Source organism: Halichoerus grypus, chromosome 5, assembly GCF_964656455.1.
Source record: "Halichoerus grypus chromosome 5, mHalGry1.hap1.1, whole genome shotgun sequence".
NCBI classification, from domain to species: Eukaryota; Metazoa; Chordata; class Mammalia; order Carnivora; family Phocidae; genus Halichoerus; species Halichoerus grypus.
The window spans coordinates 30,218,398-30,239,992 of record NC_135716.1 but is presented as its reverse complement, the minus strand read 5'-3'; the positions used below and the strand labels follow the sequence as shown (position 1 = coordinate 30,239,992).

The 21,595-nt window shown below is 37.5% G+C and overlaps 1 protein-coding gene and 1 long non-coding RNA gene across 3 annotated transcripts in view; one reads left to right on the top strand and one right to left on the bottom strand.

Annotated features, from left to right (window-relative positions):
* The window catches only part of ANGPT1 (angiopoietin 1), a 244,118-nt gene extending 229,185 nt beyond the window's left edge, over positions 1-14,933 (bottom strand). Inside the window, exon 1 of one of the 2 annotated variants that reach the window (XM_036093065.2) lies at positions 14,181-14,933. In XM_036093065.2, the coding sequence (XP_035948958.1) occupies positions 14,181-14,477 (297 nt within the window). In that variant the 5' untranslated portion in view covers positions 14,478-14,933. The remainder of the gene's footprint in view (positions 1-14,180) is intronic. The other variant, XM_036093066.2, reaches the window with a different exon arrangement.
* LOC118536361 (uncharacterized) lies at positions 14,373-20,740 on the top strand. The gene is made up of 3 exons (XR_013447745.1): positions 14,373-14,429; positions 18,306-19,155; positions 20,350-20,740. It is a non-coding gene; the product is annotated as an uncharacterized LOC118536361 (long non-coding RNA).
* Positions 20,741-21,595: the final 855 nt, after the last annotated feature.

Below are 21,595 nucleotides of genomic sequence, written 5' to 3'. Positions count from 1 at the left end.
CAGTCTTGCTCAACAAAGTATTCTTGGCTGCATGTTTTTCTCTATTAGTACCCTGAATATATCATGCCAGCCCTTTCTGACCTGAAATTTGCAAGCCCTTTATCTCTGAAATTTGCAAGCCTCACTCTTATATGTCGGGGTGTTGATCTATGTTTATTGATTTTTAGGGGGGTTCTCTTTACCTCCTGGACTTGAATCCCTGTTTCCTTCCCCAGATTAGGGAAGTTCTCAGCTATGATTTGCTCAAATATACCTTCTGGCCCCTCTCTTTCTTCTTCCTCTGGGACCCCAATAATTCTAATATTGTTTTGCTTTATGGTGTCTCTAATTTCTCAAAGCCTCCCCTCATGGTCCATTAGTTGTTTTTTCTCTTTTCTTCAGCTTCCTGCCCTTCCATCATCTTGTCTTCTATATCACTGGCTCTCTCTTCTGCCTCATTTACTCTACCTATTAGAGCATCCATTTTAGACTGCATCTCAGTTAAAGCATTTTTTTAATTTTGGCCTGATTAAATTTTATTTCTGCACTAAGAGATTCTCTAGTGTCTTTTATGCTTTTTTCAACCCCAGCTAGTAACTTTATAATCATTATCCTGAATTCCAGCTCTGAAATTTTACTTATATCCATATCAATTCTGTGGCAGAGAGTATTACCTCTGGCTCTGTCTTTTGTTGTGAATTCCTCCTTCTAGTCATTTTGCCCAGAGAAGAATAGACAAACGAGAGAACAAAATCAAAAATATCAACCATGACCCAAGTGAAATACACACTAGACAAATCTGAATAGTTCAGAAACCAAAAAAGAAAAGAAAAAGAAAAAAGGGGTGGGGGGGATATAATCTCATAGGTGTACAAAACAGGGTGATCCACTTGGTCCTGGGTATATTTTAGTCTGTTTGTTTGAAGACACTGAATCCCAAAATTGTAAAGAAAGCAAAACTTACATATATACATATATATATGTGAAAGGAAGCCAAAAGTGAAGAATATATCTATAAAATGTACGTGTAAAAATGAAAATTAAAAAAAGACTTAAAAACAAAGAGTTGATAAAATAAGAAACTAGATGAGAAGAAAAAAAACAAGAAAAGAAAAAGAAAATTTTAAACTGAAAGACTAAAGACTCATGTGAAAAAAACCTCTAATTCTATATACCATTTCCCCTTAGTGCGGGAGTTTTTCGATTCTGAGTGATCTATAAACTTGGTATTCACCTGAAGATCCCACTGGGCTTCTGGGGAGGGACCTGTTGCACTGATCCTCAGGTGTCTTTGCCTAGGTGATGTTGCACCGCCCCTTGCCAGGGGGCCAGGCTCAGTGTAAGCTGCTTTGGGTTGTTCTATGTGGCTTTTGTTCCCTGAAGGCTTTTTGCCCCGCTTTAGAGGATGGAAAAAAAAAAACTAAAAAATGGCGGCCCCCAGATTTCTAGACCCAGAGCTGAATGATCTCAGCCCCCACTCTTTAGTGCACCCTCAGGGAAAGGCAGTCAATCCCTTTCATGTGTGCCAAACTCTGCAGACTCCTGCGGTGCACACCTGCACCTATCCCCCTGGGGAGGGAGGGGGGTCTCCCCTCGGCCCTGTTGATCACTGAGCCTCTGCTTGGGGAGCATTTACCCAATCGTACATACACTCAAGCCACTCCTCCTGAGGGAAGGAGCTGGATCTCGCAGCAGCTGTCCCTTGCTGGGCCCCCACTTGGAGAGCAGTCTCCAGATCCTGCCGGGGTTCATGGTTTATGGCAACACCTAGCTGAGAGCCTACTCCTGGGCTCACTAATTGTAGCCTGCTTCCCTGTTCCAATGCTTAGGAACTCTGCCGCAGTCAGGCACCCCCATTCTTTCTGTGACCCTGGGGATCCTGAGACTACACTGTCCCACATGGGATTCTGCCCCATTTCACCACCTGAACACCTTTCAAGCAGGGATGTCCCTCACAGGAGCAGACTTCTAAAAGTTCCAATTTTGTGCTCTGGGGCTATATCACTTTCCGGTAGCCAGCTTATGGTTTATCTTCCAATATATCCCCTCAGATTCATGTCTCTGCATCTCCTACCTTGCAAAAAGTGGTCGCTTTTCTATTTATAGAATCGCAGCAATTCTTTTCCTAGAGCTCAGGTTAAATTCACAGGTGTTCAGAATGATTTAATAGATATCTAGCTGAATTGAAGGGACCAGATGAAACGAGGGTCCCCTACTTTTCATCCATCTTCCCTTCCTCTCACCCATCCTATTTTGTCCTCTCTCTTCTTTGGGACTCCATGAAAAAGAATGGCCAAAGGGAAATTAGGTAGCCTGGAGTCTTTCTACCTTATGCAGTTGATCGTTATGGGCTACAAATGCTACCACCCTCCAAGCCCAGGCATCTGAGTGGTCAGGCCTCCAAGATTCAGAAAAAAGTGGAGAACCATCACAGTTCTCTGTGAGTAGCAGTGTTATGGCATTGGACCAAAATACCAGAAATATTTTAATTAATAGGGACAATGATAAATAAAATAGGAAGTGAGATAAGAGGTCATTGCCTTAGAGAACAAGGCTTTTCTTCTCATTTTTACAACTCTCTTGAATGACCCACAAAAGAAAGTGCATGCAAATAATATTTTAAGTTCCAGGATGTGCTTTTGCTTTTCCAAGAAGGAGTGCCCACAGATAAATCTAAGAAGGAGGTCATTAAATTGAACGGAAGATACTCAGAATAGGCGGCTTCACCCCATGTAAAGCAATTGTAAGCCTTTCTTTGTGTTTCAAAACTTTTTAGATAAATAGTCAGATTCAATTAAGCTCTGTAACTTCAAGAGCTGGTGCTTCTAAGGAGAGAGGCAGTAGGGACTACAGATGTGGGATTCCTGGTCTGCTAACAGACCTGTGGGAGGGCAGAGAGAATTGGGCTATTGTGCTTCAATCAGCAGCATCACTACACGTCACAGTCAATTTAACCATGGAGCTTTAGAGTTAGGATGTGGACAAATGACTGAAATAGTACTTGAGAAAGGGGCAAACACATTTAGTATGAAAGAATTAAGGGTTTAGGTGGAAAGACTACTACAGAAAAATATTTTATGAGACTGACGTGCTACCTACTCCGCTAACGAGGCACCTAGAAAAATATTTTAAAACAGACTTAAGGTTTGGGTGCCTGGGTGGCTCAGTTGGTTAAGCGACTGCCTTCGGCTCAGGTCATGATCCTGGAGTCCCAGGATCGAGTCCCGCATCGGGCTCCCTGCTCGGCAGGGAGTCTGCTTCTCCCTCTGACCCTCCTCCCTCTCATGCCCTCTGTCTCTCATTCTCTCTCTCTCAAATAAATAAATAAAATCTTTAAAAAAAAAAAAAAAAAAAAAAAAACAGACTTAAGGTTTGAAGATTGACAAGAGGAGACACAGTAAAAGTTGCCGTAGCTAATCCCATAGTTGGTTAAGAGCATAGGTCATGGAGCCAAACTACCTGGAATTGCATGCTGGCCCCACCACTTAGCCACCAAGTAATCCTGGGCAAGTTACTTCCTTTCTCTGTGCCTCAACTTCCTAATTTGACGTGTGGGAAAAATTATAATACTATCTACCTCACAACGGCTTTTGAAAGTATTCAATAGATTAATACATGTAAAGTGCTTCCAAATGGCCTGATAGTTGGTAAAAGGGTTCAACATTTAACTATTACTATAACCCAGAACTACCCCCAAGGAGTAATTAATATTTACTTAACATTTTACTATGTTAGAGAACTTACGCAAAGTAATTTATGTGAATCATCTTTACTCTTAGCAATCACCTTATAGTAACGATACCCTAGGAATCGTTATTACCTCGATTTGACTGGTAATGAAAGTGAGGCACAGAGAAGTTAAGAAACTTGCCCAAGGTCACACAGCAACAAAGTGGTGCTTTCAAGATTCAAATTCAGGCAGTCTGGCTTTAGGTACAGCACACTTCATCACTGTGTAACTGTCTGTCTGACATAGAAAACAGTGGACACAAACAATGCATTTACTATCTATTTCAGTGGGTTTAGACTTCTCAACAACAGGGACTGTAGTGGATTCATCACTGCCTCCCAGTACCTAGCAGACTACCTTGTGCATATTTGATGAGATAACTGGCAAACTGGCTGTCTGTGTTAATGGCAGGTGCTTAGTTCCGTGACTCACTACTGTATCCTAAAATTCCATGACAGAACTCACTGCCATCTCTTATGGAGCAGTCCTCCAGACACTGCTTATGGTCCCATGACCCCTCACTGTGTCCCCTGCCCCCAATAAAGGGACAGTCACCACTGGTCACCTTGTTCATTCACCCTCCCTTTTGCTCATCCTCTTTCTTGCACTTCCACTCCATGGTCACTGGTACAAGGAGGATCACATAGAACTTTACTAAAAACAATACCCGAGGACAGAAGAGTAATGAAAAGGAGAGGCAGGCCAGGAATGAGTTCCTTTGAGTCCTTTTGTCTTTCCTGCTCTAAGGACTGCCTCACCATGTCTCTTTTCTGGTATTCAAGTCTCAGAAGTCTCCCACTACAGAATGGGAAATAGGCTTTTGAAAAAAGCAGGCCATTGGTCAGAAAAAATTATTAGGACTTTTATTTCTAACATAATAAGAAAGTTAATAATAAATTCATATAAGGCTTGACTTTGGAGCCCTCATTCAGTATATCAAACAACCGTGTATTATTCATCTCCTAAAGAAAGAGAAAAAGCTCCACAGAGTTAATAGAACTGAAGGTGTTGCCTTCACGTGATTGTCCTCTCTCAGAACATTGTGATACATTGCAGCTTAGGTGTGTTTGGAAAGTTTGGTTTTATCTAGTCTTAACTAAATTAACCTTTGCAGTCAGGATAAATGCCTTAAAAAATACTAAATAATCTTACTTGTATTTTATTAATATTTCAGCACAAATGAATAAGGAAATGGCAATTCTAAAATTCCTATTCCTGGTGTCATATTCTAGAAATAAAAACAAAGACGAGCTAAGTAGACAGAACAAGAATCACTGAAAATTTTGGAAGTACGTAAATGCCTACTTAAAATTCAAATTTCCTGGGGTACCTGGGTGGCACAGTCAATTAAACATCCAACTCCTGGTTTTGGTTCAGGTCGTGATCTCAGGGTCATGAGATGCAGCCCCACATCAGGCTCCACGCTCAGTACGGAGTCTGCCTGAGATTCTCTCTTCCTCTCCCTCTGCCCCTCCCATTCATTCTCTCTATCTCTAAAATAAATAAATAAATCTTAAAAAATAAATAAAATAAAATTTATATTTCCTTTCACTATTCTTAACAATGAATTCTGTTCTAAGTGAATATGGTAGCTTGAGATATTAGGTATTATCAATGTAATTCACGTCCCTAAATTTAAAATAAAGAAATACAAACTACTATGCAATTGGATAATTTAGAAAATAGGTAAGTTATACAATTTGCCACTAATTGTCCAAGAGTTGTCTATTATCTTAACATATTTTGGTCATGTTAAGTATGGGTGGGCCTCAACATTCTGAGAGTCTAGAACAACCTGTACTTTTGTAACTTACACATTAACATTCTTAAACTACTTTGTATATGGCAGATTTGGACATTTTTACATCAACTTGCCAAAAAATATTCAAGCATTATGATTCTTCCTGTCTGCCAGTAAATTGGTTTTGAAAGCTTTACCTACCTAACAGTTGATTATTTGAAAGTTTTGTTGTAGCCATTCTGAAACTATATTCCTTTGAACATATAGGGTCTCCTGAGGAATGCCTCTGGGAGAGGGGCTCAGGGAGAGGGTCCCGGCAGCACCCCTCTCCAGTTCTCCTCTAACCCTTCCATTTGCATCTAGATTACATATCAAGCTTCTACCTAATAATTTGCTTGGAAATAGGGTTCCATTGCTAAGAAATATTTAGACTTCATCAGTTCATTTGTTCAAAAATATTAAACCTTCACTATATTATTAACATTTTAAAGTTATATTCAACTTATTCAATAATTCACTTATTCAATAAATATTAAAACTACTGCTTATTATAGTTCTGTTATTATTTAAAAACCTAGTAAAATTGAAAAACAAAGAGAAGATTGGTGATTTAGTAATAAGGATAAAATTCTCATGTCTTATATCTATGAACTTGAGATAAGGTGGATGCAAGGTCTGCTAGTTACAGCAAATCTTTAGCTATAATAAATATCTACTGGATTTTAATCTAGTCAATATATATTAACAGTGAAGACAGGAACAGTGTTAAAATGTTTTACAAAATCTTGGGACTATCTCTAAAGGTTTGGAAGTGAAATATAGAGTTTTAAAATATTTATCCATTCTCTGGGAATGGAAACCTCTAATAATCTTTGGGTCTAGTATTATGATTCAACTCATTCAGCTTTCATGATCCTAATGAGTTAAGCTAGACATGTAACTAAATTTTAAAATACATTATCTTTCAAAAATATTACCAACAATTCCACAGAAATATATAGTAAGCTTACCTATTTGATACCAGTGAGTTTGATGGCTTCCTTGTATATATTCCTGTTTCAAGATATTCACATCTTACTTGCACTTTACTGATATTTCAGCTACTGATTTTCTCTAGAAACAGCTTGATATTTATGTTAATTTGCATGCTCTTTTAATAGTTCAATACAAACTTAGGAACTACATGCCAATGAAGACCTATAATCTGTAACGTGGTCATGTAGTATATATATATAAGTAACACTTATTACATTGATTTTACTCTATATTCTCTAATACTTCCTGCCAAATAGGTATATGCTCAAATATGTTATTGATTATATTATTAGCTACCAGTAGCGTTATGTCTGGCTTTATATGTTTTACACCACTTTCTCTGTTAAAGATTACCTTTTCATATGTTTGAAGGAAGAAATCAGATCATTTGGATAGGTATCTAAGACCAAACAAGGCTGAAAACCTCTCACTCCTAATATTTCTGTGTAAGAATTAGAGAAAAGTATTTAAGCACAAAGTCTCAAAATATAAAGAAAAGATAATCCATGGAGTGCTTCATTCTTTAGAAACCTCTTTGATAAGGGAGGGGGCATATCTTTTGTACACTTTGTAAAGAGATTTAAACACTAAGAAGCCCTCCCTCCCTCAGACCATGGGGCCAGAACCAAAGAGGGTTTGGAACTTCCAAACTTCACAGCAAACGATAATCTTGTATTGGAACAAAAGGCAAGAATGACTCAGAATGTAATTAGGGTTGTGCATCTAAGCAAATGGTATTAAGAAAAAGAAAAGAAGACAAGGTCCAGGAAAAGGATGCTAATGTTTCCACACAGAGACAAGGCCATGGCAGAATGAAAACAAAACCTCCTTAATTAGCAAATGATAGCATAGGGGCTGATCAACCTCTGCACATTGTGGCTGAACACCCACTTGTTGCTCCTCCTCTCTCATCATCTACACAAATGAGAATACTTGTAATGTTTCTATCTAAAGCAAATGATAGAAGGAGGAAAGGTTTCTAAATAGATTGAATGTAAGAGGCTGTGCTGAAGCCCCACTTCTATGAAAACAGAATGACTCTGATGTTTTGTCAACATTCCTGCCGATGCCACAACCAATAGGTTGAGACGCGTACATAAAGCAAAGGACCCTGGCACCCAGACTTGGTAAACACAGAGGCTGATGATCTGTACTGTTATTCAGGTGCTTTTTCTTTTCTAACATGTATTTGCTTTTGGAATATTTCTCTGTCCACATAATGATGGGCAGGGGAAAGAAAAGACATGAAATTTCCCTGCCTGTACTCCTCTAAAATGTCACCTCACAGCATGTCCCCGATACCAAGCCAAGAAATGGCTTACTCAGGCTTTTAGCCAACTGGCATGAACCTGAAGATTACTTGACCTCCTGGAGGGCGATCTTTTTCCCACACAATAAACCTCACAATTTACCTTGCAATGGTCCCAATATTAATACCATATTCCTTTTGTGATATAGAACAGGGATCAGAAAACTTTTTCTGTCAAGGGCTGGATATTAAAGTTTAGGATCTGTGGGCTATTTGATCTGTTACAACCCCTCAATTCCGCCTTTATAGGAAGAAAGCAACTATAGACACTACATAAACAAATGGGTGTGACTCTGCTCAATAAAACTTTATTTACAAACACACAGACAATACATTAAGGAATGGATGTGGTTGTATTTCAATAAAACTTTATTTACAAACACAGGTGGCTGGAAGGATTTAGCTCAAGGGCCATATTTGCTGATCCTTGATATAGAGAAAGAAACTCAGAAGATTAAAATTTCTCCTATTACATAGTTAGATAGGTAGCACATGGAATATAGTTGAGTCTCACTTTCATACGTATATTTAATTATAGTCCAAATCTACTCATGGAATTCATTCACTTCTCTATTCATTAAAAAAGAAAAAAGTATTCCTTTCAACTATGTTCTAGGTATTGTCCCAGAAAAGTAGATCTGCTATCAAAAATAACAAATAAAATAATAAATAAAAACTAGTGAAGAAGACAGGCACAACCTCTACCTCACAGAGTGCAGGGTCTGGGAGAATATATTTTGCGAATATTTACCGAGGTTCTACTAAGTGTCATGCATTCTTCTAGGAGTAAGATATACTACCGGGAACAAGACAGACAATGACCTCTTATGGCATTTATTCTCAGTAGATGGAGAAAGAATAAATAATGTGACAAACAATAACCGACAAAAGGTCACATGGTGGTAAATGCCACAAAGAAATAATACAGTATTATATGACAAAATGTCATTTAGCAGAATGCAGGAAGGTGGAAGGTAATAGTACTCAGACAAGACTTTCCGGAAAGATGTCTTCTGAGCAAAGACCTGAATGAAAAGAAAGAGCCATCTATACCAAGCTCTGGAGGAAGAATTTTCCTAGATAAGTAAACAGCACATAAAGCCCCTGCGACAGAAATAAGCTGGTCTGTTGTACAAATAACAAAAAGGCTAATGTCATTTTAGTAACTGGAATAAGGGAAGGTGATAAATCTAGAGAGGAGTGGGGGGTGGGGCACAGATCATCTAGGGCCTCATGGTAAGCAATGTGGATTTTAGTCTTACATAATGAAAAACTGTAGGAAAATTTTAAGGAAAACAATGATACATTCTTAGTTTAGATTACATTGAACAAATAATTACATATGAGATGAGTGCTACTTAAAAAGAGCTTAATGTGAAATGGCACAGTCAGGGGTAAAGAAGGGCTGCAATCACCCATAGCAAAGGGCCTACTTGCCCTGATCTGCCAATGTAGACCATTTGGGCAGAGGCTTGCTCCTTCTCACAGAGAAATCCAAAAGAGTGTTATAGCTCCAACTGCCCAACTTCTAGGGCCCAGAAAGATTATTCTGCCTTTTGATTCTAAAATACAACCAGCAAAAAATAACACCTAACTATTCATTGACAAGTTAATACAGGGGTATTAACTAAAGAGTTCCTATTTGGCTTGAAAACCAAGGGTTAATCTCAAATGAACTTGGTAGGGACATTTCTATAACTGGATTTAAAAGGCAATTATTCCTTTCACCTTTCTTGGCAACTGCCATATTTTTCTACCTCTGTGTATAAATCATATATGCATATTTTCTTCTAGTGACAAATATTTAAAAACATACTTATCAATTGTCTGCTCTTTTCCACACATTCAGGAAGCCTTCTCCCCCCAATATGTGCAAATAAAACATAGAACATCCTCTCTGCTTTATTTTGCATGATCACCAGTCCCCAAAACAATGCACAGATGGGAAATCATTTCCAGTTACTTATATTCACATATGCACATATTATATGTAAATATGTGTCATTATTACTTGTGGTAAATTGTTACCTACTGGCCTGGAAGTACAAAATTATTTTTCCTCCCAAAGGAACGTCTAGCTGACCCTCAAGTAATCTATCACAAAGGATTCAAGCAAATTTTAGCATCTAAAAGCAGTTACAAGGTCTCCTAATTTTCATTATTTTATCCCAGCACCACACAGTTGAGCACCTGATATCTTTTATTTTTATAGTATGATGATAACAGAGATATTGTTCAAACACTCAATAAACATTTCAGATACATATGGATAAAGAAACATTCACTACACTCGAGGGGACTCATAGTCTGAGTAGAAAAACAGGCCTCAAAACAAATAATGAAAATGATAACAACCACATAACATGGAAGTGCAGTGTGAACATGATACATGCAACTTTATTATAACACTGGAGAGCTCAACCTGGGAGGGGAAGTGGAATGCAGGTATATTTCCTAGAGAAACTGACAACAAAGCTGACTCTTAAAGAATAATTAAATGGACAAGATAGAGTGGATGCAGAAGTTTGAGATCCTAGATCACTGGCTAAGTACAATTTGGATAATTAACCACCACCTACCTTAGACCCAATATCGTTTTGATTAATATCAGGACAAAAGTAATTATAGGATGTAGTACTTGCCTAAATGATAACACACAATCTATTTAGGAGGTAAATTGTATATCCAAAACAAACTGTTAATAGTACATGGTAAAGTATAAACTGTAACATGTAGACAATGCATCTCTTTGTTCATTCAACAGATATTTATTGTCTATCTGCTATGGACTATATACTGCTTAAGGCCCTGGGCATATGGCAACAGACAAACACACAAGGTCACTGGTCTCATGGAGGTCACATTCTAGGGGATATTAATATAGGTTAATATCTGTATACATGAATTGTAAAAAGATCATCATAATTCTCTGAAACAAATAGAGGATGTTAGTCAAAAAATGCTGTCAATAGAAACATTTAGCCAAGTGTTTCAAGTAAAAATTTTTCATCCTTTAGAATATTCTGGATGGCAATTCAGAACACATTTTCTACTAATAATCATCAGCTCATCAATTTTAGCTAGTGTAAAATATTTACAGTAGATAGACCTTTGTTGTCTGTTACAAGGCACGTTTTTTGACTCTATTTATACTTTCAACAACAAAAAGACATCATTTGGCAAAGGCAAAAGACTTTCTAAGCATTGCCTCAAATTCTAGAATTTATATGATTAAATCTGAGTATTTAAATATACATATTTTTGAATTTCTGGGATACAGGAGAAAGAAAATATTAACTCAAGAAGCACGGGATGTAAAGTAGACATTAAACACTAGACATTTCTCTGTTATAGAAAGGTAGAAAGGAATCACAAGAAAGTGGCAAAGACACAAAAGCCATTTGTATTTCTTGTTATTATCCCAAGACCTGGTCCCTCTCAGGTATTGGGTTTGATTTACTAATAATTCTGAAAAGAACTATATGATTGAAGAGAGTCAAATGCAGACATACAGCCTAGGTGTTCTACCTAATTAAATGGTGATTTTTGAGCATATTATTGATATTGCTCTTCACCATCTGATAAGTGAGAATAATGCTATCAACCTAACTCACAACTGGTGTTAATTCACAGGTTACTATGCAAAGTTGATCTCCTTGAATGAAATCCATCATATCAAAAGATAAGTTCCATCATAATTTCAACACTTACGGTGGCCAACACATCATCTGCTCCTTTGCACACCTTACTTCTCATCTTATTTAGTTGCAAGACCAGAAAAGTTGAGAAATGAGATTTGAGAGTGTAAATCTCATAAGGTGACTTTTAGTGAAGTCAGTGTCTTGTGAAGAATATTTGTTAAAGAATCCAGTTTACCAAACTTCATGGAAGGTATCAGATTAACATAAACTATCATCTAGCAGCATCTAGCATTGATAACACACATCCTGCAACAAAAACTTTCCTGATAGTGATGCCATGAGCTGCATAATAATCACCATGCTTTGATTAATTATTTTGCTGAATGGATGAATTAATTGCATTTACACTGATAGCCTCAGTTTCTGCAGTGCATTGCTTTTTATCCTAACACAACTATTCGGAATTAAAATAGAAGTAGTACAATTTGCAGCAGTAAGCATACCAAATAGTTACAGTAAAAAGATTTCCATTTGAATTATCAAAATAAATACATTACAAGAAATTTAGAACCTAAAGTAAAAAAAAAAAAAACCTCTAATTAAAGGAAACTTGGGAGAGCTTTTTAGCAAGTTCTTTGCTGAAAGAATCTATTTGGTTTCTTGATCCTCCTACCAATCGCATTAACAATGACAAAAGATATGCAAATTTAAACAGACAATAGTCAAGCCAAACTGCTCTGACTCAAACCAACAGGGACATTTTCAGCATATAATCAGCTAGAATCACGTTAGCAAGGGTCAATGTAACCAAAGAACATTTGCATAGTTATGCTTGGCTATAATCTGAAAACTATGCCATAATCATTGACCAAGAACAATGTAAACAAAAATCAAATTTATTTCACACAATAAATTAACATATGAAACATGTGCATGACATAAGCCCAACAGAATCATGTATTTACCCTATCACTGCTGAATAATTGCATAGCAACAAAAAAATATGCATTACTATGCTTGAGTCACCATTTTAACTGTATGTTTTAAGTAAACAAAATATTACATTTTTGGTAGAATAGCTCACTCAGGACAATTTGGGACTAAATTTCCCTGCCCAGCCCCTTCAAAGAACTCAGACTAATTTACGATTGAAATCTTATTAAAAACTATATGGATGGTATATTGAGAAGAGTAAAAAACTGTTCAACCAAATTAATTTGTTTACTGTGAAAATAAATTTTGCCAAAGAAAAAACAGATATCCTATTATAAACTGCTGCTATAATTAGTGCCTGAAATTTAAACTATAATTATCAAACGGCTTCAGGATTCCGTTTGCTTTCTAATCTTCTGCCCCTATTGATCTTTTTCACCTGTAGTCTACAATAGCAAGATTAACTACAATTCCAGGTTTAGAAACTCTGAATCTATGGAGTTTCAGTTAACTTGTCAAATAAAATATCAGTGATCTTAGTTCAGTCCCTAGCGGACAAAAGTAGAATAACTGTTACTTGGCATGATTGAGTAGGCAGTGCTGGAAGTGAGCGTGAAAACACAGGGGGAAAAAAATAGAGCGTTTGTCCTCTCCTTATCTTCTTAAAGGGTTTGCTCTGTTAACAGACTAACTTAAAGGAGACTGGACTGACTACGTTCCTACCTATATGCACCAAATGAATTTTTAGCAAAGATCCGTGGGAGAGAAGAATTTTCACAAATGTGACATTGCTGCTCTTCCACAGACGTAGTTGAATACGCTTATCTGCTGTTTACCTGTTACTCAACTAAACAGAAAGCAAAGAAAGAAGGAACTGCAGAAAGTGTGTTCATATTTTAATAGACATTTTCAACAGAAACTTTTAAATGATTTATAGAGAAAAACTGAATAAAATGCTCATTTTGATTTTTATAAATGGGTTTTAACTGCATACTCGACATTAACATTCATCTGGATACTTAAGACTCCCACATGACACTGTTGGTAACTACAATGTCCTGAAAAAGGAGGTATTTCAGGAAGATAGCAAAGCCCATGTTGTGCTCAGCTCAAATCTGCAGGTGCATGTCTTTGGCAACAGCAACCACCAGCTCAATCTCTCCTTCCACACCAGGCAAACAACCTCTTCCTGAAGAGTTCACATTAAAATTTACTTTCCTGATTTTTTTTTCTCAAGGACGGAAAAAATATGACAGAAATCTGTCCTCCACTATTCTGCTACTTGCTAAAATTAAGTTGCCTTTATATACATATACAATTTCTCCAAATATCATACTTTATATATACTCCCATTTCATATTAACTGTACTAGAAGTTGAAAAAATAAGTATTTGGTGATGATTTCTCACCCTAGCTGCAGAAAATTTCCTGGTGTAAAATCTATCTGATCCTAAATTAGTATTGTCATTATTTTCTTTTTTCATCAATGGTCTCAAGACATACGTGCTTTTCTTTTTTAAGTTGGGCTTTGACAGTCAGAAAAATCAAGCTCAATTTTAAATAAGAGGAAACCAAAAATGTCATAAAATGTGCCATTGCTAGGCACATAAATGGGTTGCCACCATACCTTCAGAGGCTTGCACAAGCCTGGCTCACCCATGAAGTCACAGAGAGAGAACAGGCTTGGATTTGCAAACACTGCCCCCAGGAGCAAAAGGTAAACACACAAATGCCCCCCTAAGGAACTCTAAGTCAGCTGCAGTGCAAGCATGGAAAAGGCTCTGCAATTAGAAACTGAAAGCAATCACTTACTTTTTGCAGCCACTGAGTATAATTTTCCATCACATGCTCCAGATGTTGAAGTTTCTGGGAAGAGAAATCCGGTTCCACGTGTGGAGCATCTCTCTGCAGAGCATTTGTGTTGTACTGGTCTGTCGTACTCTCACGACAGTTCCCGTCGTGTTCTGGAAGAATGAAAGTGTAGGCACACTGCCCATGTTGAATCCGGTTATATCTTCTCCCACCGTTTTCTGGACCTCGGCGCTGGTTGCTGCACCCTATGTGAGTCAGAATGGCAGCGAGGAAAGCAAAGGAAAGGAAAACTGTCATTGTACTGCCAGCAATCTCTTTCCGTGCCTCTCGCAAAACTTGCTCCTTTCTTCTGACCTTTAAACTAGTTTTTATTTTAGGTAAAACTGCTTGTTTGTTTGACTTTTTCCCCCTCAAAGAAAGCTTTTGAAGAAGAATCACAGAAAACTAGCCATTTGTTAGCTTTGTTCTAAAATGTTATTTTTTTTTATTTCACTGTAATGGTAGTTTCCTTAGTTAAAACTTGAGATATTTATTGCATAGTAGCTGAGATTTATTGTTTCCTCTCTGTGTAACCGTTCAGCGTGGAGCCTGCCTGAGTCAGCTGCGTGTACATATTCTAGACCCTTTCCCCTACCCTATCTGCAGCAGATCTGCTATTTTCTCCCAGACCTCAGTGAGTTTTATTAAGGTTGCACATCCAAGCCAAGCTGGAAGCAGGCAGCCTTTCACAAGATGACTTGACAGGAATGCATGAGTGTGCCCCTATGCTAAGGATTGCTGAAGGCTTGGAGCAGCGGATCGTCTTACAAATTGGCTAGATGCGCATGACCTCGATCATGTATGGCCCTCCCGCCCCTTCCGCAGACAATTGCCTCCAGCCTTTAGCAAATTCAGGGCAAATCAATAAATAGAGCAGTCCACCTTAATACACTTTTGCTGTGCATGCTGACCTACTAAAACCTAGCAAACTAGCAGTATGCTTTTAAAGTTACTATTTAATTGGGGAATTCTAAGAAGAAATTGGCATGGTGTCCAGTAAAATAATTTTTGATAGTGAATGATAAATCTGTATAAATATGAATTTTTTAAAAAATTATTCTTGACTCCGGGAAAAAGATATTAAAAACCATTTTTAGAGATGGTATTCTCTCACTCATCGTATTCACTTAGACTTTAAGGAGTTGGAGAAAATTGTCAGGGAGGGTCAAACTAGCAAAAAAAAAAATGTCACAACTTGTCACTCAAAGGAATATAGACAGCATGTGCATATTAAGCAGAATAAGCTAAGTACTTTCTGAGATAAGGATTTTAAATGAAACTGGTCCCCTTATCAGAATACAGCTCTCTGTGCTCTATGTATATAAATTGAGCAACTTACAAAAACAGTGTGGTTACAATTTAAGACAGTGGCCAGAGAATTATTAATTCCTGTGGTACATCCTAATCATAGATTTCACAAGGACCTCTTTGGTGTTGCTATGGCTGTCTTTAACTCTGTTAAGGAAGTTCCCCATAAAGTCTCCTGTGGCTGCACAAGAAAATTATCTGAGAATAAACATACATCAGGTGTGTCAATGGGCCAGCAAAGAACTGTACGGGAGAAATCACTGCTTCTATTAAATAAGAAACAAAAATTATCGGAAGGTAATTTCCCACATGTAGGGTGTAAACATTTGAACAAAAGGTTCAGTAAAACATAAAGAATAGGTGATAATTATAGAATTAAGGTTATGGCACTGAGATCTTTACTAAGTATGTGCAGAAAACATGAATTATGAGCAGAGGCTTTCATCAAGAACTGGGAGGGATTTTCAGGAATGGAGCTTCTCAATTGCAGTCATGATATAAAAACAGAAGTCACAGATGTTGACTCTTGTGTCCTCGGGGTACAGGTCAGTGGGTAAAGGGCAATAAGGTTAGAGATTGGTGTGTAGGGAAATGTTAGAGGAGAGGGCAAAACAAATTCCAGAAAAAAATGTGATTTCCTTGGGACAAAAAAATTGTTCCGAAATTTATCAGTCTTTTCCATACCAAATAACAAATTTCTGATGTGACAGAAATGGAAGCAAATAATACCAAACATAGCATTGAACTGTCTCTGCAGCTTCCTCCTGTTGGCTGACTTGTCACTCATGTGCAATAAAAATAATGGCATTTATTAAGGGCTTAATATTTTCCAGGTCTGTGCACATATTCCTTGCACATGATCTCATTTAATTATTCCAATGAACCCGAAACATGGATAATATATTTAATCCCATTTTATTGATGGGAAAACTGAGTCACAGAAAGGCGAAGTGGTCACAATTCACATAGCTAGCTAGGAATGGTGCCAGTGTGTAAACTCTGGCCAGCTGATTCCAAGTCTGTCCTTTTAACCTCCAAGCCAGCCAAAAGGCTCCCAAAAGGGCTCCAGCTGCACGGATTCACAGTCCTAGAGCAGACTAAGTAATGATATTGAGAAGTAAAACAACTGATTAAAAGCCAGTTTATACCACCCAAGTGATTTAATCTGTCCTCTGTACCCAAAAAACAAACAGGAGTGACAGGTAACCCATGCAATAGAGTTTTTAAAGGCCTACAACGATGAAGTAAACTGGCAAAGCACAGATTGTCTAAGAACATTTTCCAACATTGCTTGCTTTGAAAATTATTCCTGGAAAGAAGAGAGTCCAAAACCAACACCTTAAGTGATTCGTTAAAAACTAAATATAGCTGAAAATCAGCAGAAGACACAAAAGTAGTGAGGTTTCTATTAAAGTGTTTCTGTGTTTTATAACAGCCAAGATTTAAAAATCTGTTCCTCCGTGTGGGGTGTGTGTGTGTGTGTGTGTGTGTGTGAATCCACATGTGCTTTTTCATATACTTTTCCAATCTGAACAAATGAAATGAAGGAATTCACAATTTCCTGAGGGAAAAGTAGACAACTAAAAAAGGAAGCCTGAAATACAAGTACTAAAAAAGGGGGAGGGGACAGAGAGACAGTAAAAGGAACTGATTTATTTCTTTTCCAGAAAAACAAAGAAACAAAAAAACATGACACTGAAAGTACTAATGTCAATCTGGAAAAAAAAAGTCTCAAGATGAATTTTAAGCAGCTGGAAAACACAGGGACATGTACAATGAACTCATATGTTTTAGGACTTCAGCTGAGGAGACACTGGGTGCATTTGAGGCTCCTCGTGACATGCTAAAGAGCATAAGCTTCCAAGGACCTGAACCTAACCAACAGCAATACGGTGGGTCGTTGTTGCTGACTATTCAGAAATGGTGCAGGTTAGGAGACTTCAGAATTTAGGAAGGAGTTTGAAACACAGGCCATATTTAAAAAAAAAAAAATTCCTCTGCCACACCTCCAAAAAGGTAAAAAAAAAAAAAAAATTCTAAAGAACTAAATAATCGTATTCAGTTGAATACTGAGGCAGCTTGATCTTGAAAGCTCTGTATCTTTGTTTTTTGTTTTTTTTGTTTTTTGCATTACTAGAGCTCTGGAATAGGGAGGTTTATGCTTTAAGTGTCTGATCTCTTATCTACAATAATCCTAGTAAACATTAGCCTCATCCAGAAATTTCCAGTGAGACAGGGAACACCATTTATATGGGAACCTGATGGCCCTAAATCTCTCCTAACAACTAGTCTTTGTTACTTCTTTTGTGAAGCTTTCTTAATTTCTCCAGGCCCAATAAGTGACTCTCTCTGATGTGTTTCAATAACCTTCTTTTCATATCTCCATAATGGTACTTCTCACACTGCTTTTCTAATTATTTCTTTTTTGGTCTATCTCCCCCTCTAGCTGTGAGCTCATAAAGTAATCTGCTCTTTCATCACTGATTTCCCAGCACTTACTATGCACTTTGGTTGAAGGAATGAGAGAACAAATGAATGAGTGAATGAGCTAATTGAATTACTTAGTATCTGACCACTAGATAACTGGCCACATCTGTTGCATTTTGGCGGGTGAGTCTGCCTAGAATCGGGGTGAAACACAATTTATTCTAAAGAATGAGTTAGATATAAGAACATGGTACAATAATAATGCATAACATTTTCTAACCCAAAACAAATTAATTTCCTCATTTAACATTTACAGCACCCCCATAATTGTGTATCATTTCTATTTTGCAGATGAGAAAAATTGTGGCACATAGAGGTGAATTATCCAAGATCGATGATCTCTTATGTAGCAGAGCAGGAATTTGATCCTCAATCCATCTAAATCTGGGGCCCACATTCTTATCCCACTGAGCTATAATGCCTCCAGCAATATCTCAGTATTAGGAAATAGGGAGAAAGCATTTCTTAAATTTAGGGGACAGGAACAACATGGCATCTATAACTAAGATGGTTTTTCTCCTCCTCTCAACCATGGCCTTCATGGATTCATGTTATGATCTTTTAAAACAGAGCTAATGTTAAGCAAAGATGCACCAGTATGGTTTTCCCATCTACTAACAAACATCCAATCTGATTGTTCAGGTTATACTTAGAATGAATTCTCTATGTTTAGTCCTGTACCATATCACCTGTTATATATATTGCTCTAAAATAACAATAAATAATATAAAATAGAGCTTATTCCTCAAAAACATCATCAAGTACTCCTCTAGTATTCATATAGACCCCCTATAATGACAAAAGGGACAAGAAAGCATTCTCCTCCCTTGTATACTGAACACAATGTCATTCAGCACATATTCTGTAGATATATTCTTGAAACACATTCTATATTCTAAGGGCACCATATTTGATGGCTCTGCTCTGGCAATTTCAGGGTTCAAGAATATCAGCAAGGCTATGGCAGTGGTAGCTATGTCTAAAAGGAAGCACTTGGCTCTAATTCCTGCAGGCAGAGCCAAGACCCCTTCACTCAACTATGTAGGCATCAAAGGTATCCACAACAGATGGAAATACCACACAGTGCTAAAACAGAAAAACAAGAAGACGGAGGATATCACCTGGTGACTGACGGCACTTCGTGAGTACATGGGAAATATCCATTGGTAACTCTCAAATGAATTGGAAAGACTACAAAGAGGTAGACACTGCAGTGGGCGGGGTGAGGAAGACACTGCAGTGAGCAGAGAAATGTACGCAGGTGAAGAACATAAAAATTATTATGTAAATAGTCCCCTGCCTTCTGATGAGAGAAATTTCTGGTAATTGGTGGATGTCTTGCTATCTAAGTCAGTTTTTAATTGTAGCTATCTATAGGTTGGAAAGGGCTCAGACAGAATTAATTTGTTCCACATAAGAAAGTAGAAAAGGGACTCAAGGGAAGATCTGGAAATGGAAGATGAGCTAGAGAGATGTGGAGAAGAGTAAGAAGAGAAAAGAAACTTGTGGCTGTGTGGCTGAGAGAAACTCAGGAAGATATAGGGAGTACAGAGGTCTGCAGTGAAATGGTGTTTCCTGTGAGATAAGATCCCTCTTTTTCAGCAAAACACATGCTTTTGGGCAAGTGACTTCTTTAGCATGAATGAGAAGAATCATTGGTCCTTGCTCCATATATGGAGCTAATATCTGAGTTATACTATTAATGTGAACACTATATATATTTCATTTTGGTATCTCACACTAGATTAGAGCCTCCCCAGAGCTGGGACTGCATCTGTCTTATTGATCATTCTATCCCCTTTTTCTGGCACAGAGGAAGCAACTGATAAATATTTGTGATCCAGCTGACTGTCTGTCTGACTCATTCACTTTAATTCCCAATGATGAGATCTGAAGACATAGAAGCATCCCCCTCCCTTGCAGGTTCTCTTGCCTAGGTTCCAAGACCTCACTTTCTGGAGAGTATATGGGAGATCAGGATCCATATATTTCAAAGCAAATCCCAGAAATCTCAGTGGAATAGTACCCAACAGTCCCAGTCACCCAGGGACATAGTTGTAGAACCATTCAAGAAACATTATAGAAATACCCTCCAGTGTGAGGTTACTTGTTAATTCTACAACAGAGATAACTTCTACAAGTACCCAAGTCATAAAAGAAAACAAACAGCTGGAGATTGTAACAAGTAGAAATACAGATGCCAACATTCCCCTCATACCAGAACGGAGAAAGATTTCCAGTGGAGACCCAGTGAGATGAGATTTTATTATGGGAAAAAGCATATAAACCACTTTGCATTTATTAACTGTCTCCTTTCTTCTCTTTTTCCCTATAGAAGTCTTGATTCCTACATGAGAGAAAAATGCAAAGGTCTCTCTGTCTCAGCTTTACAACTTCAGAAAGAACATGTATTTTATATCTTCTCAGAAACTCAGAAAGAACATGATTGGAAAGGAATGGCTAGAATCATCATGTGATGAATCATGTACCCAATGGCACATGGATGGTGACTAATCCTTGTAGCCAAAACTGATAAATGACCTCCATTGAGCAGTGACTAGAAGATACAGGACCTTCTGTGATTCTTTTTGTGATTAGAGAGTTGTGACAACCTCTGCTCATCAGACGTTGGATGAACTGTTCAGTAGTGGTTAAGGTGGGAGGCAAATTGCTTTCTCTTTGTTTTTGCTTATTTCTTGTTTATGTTATTAAACAAAATTGAATTACATTGGGTAAGATATTTAATTATTCTAAGATTAGTTTCCTTATCCCTAAAATGAGAATGATAATACAGTATCACTTTTATAAGTGGGGGTGTGAAGATTAAATATAATAATGGATATAAGGTACTGAACACAATATCTAGAGCATATCAAGTACTCTGAATGTTAGTTCTTATTTCTAAATTTAAGCTCTCTTCCTTGTGCTCAAAAATGATCCTACTTTTAAACCTATTTTTTGAGTTTTATGACTACATTGACCTAACTCCATTCCCTATCATTTCATCCTCTCAATTGTTTAAAATCACTTCTGAACCTCTTAAAAATCACATTTAAGTGACTAATATGGGACACTGACCACATTCACAATGATAGTTCACATAAACAGCTCTGGTTTCCTTAGGGCAGGGACGAATGTTTTCTTCCTCATGGCTGCATCCTCAGCACTCGGAACAGTGAGTGGCTGACACATACAAGGTGTTCAATAAATATTTGTTGAATGAATGAAAGAAGTTGGAAACAATTTAGTAAGAATATTCTATTCCACAGAGACATCTAGTAGGGCAAACCAACATATAAACCAGTCATACTTGGTAGTGTGATATGGATTTCATTCCCTAGGAACCATGGGAGAAATGTGGACGCCATTTATGGCTTCATCACTATGGCTTGTTATCACACTCATTTCCGGCCAATTCAACTAGATAACCTTATTTTCAAGAGCTTCTTTTATGACTAGACTTGTGGCATATATCACCCCATTCTGTTTCCTAGGATGAGGAGATAAAGTGGCAAGTGTTTGCCTCTGATAAAATGAAAAAGAACTGAAACACTCTACTATTAATCTTATAAGAAATATAC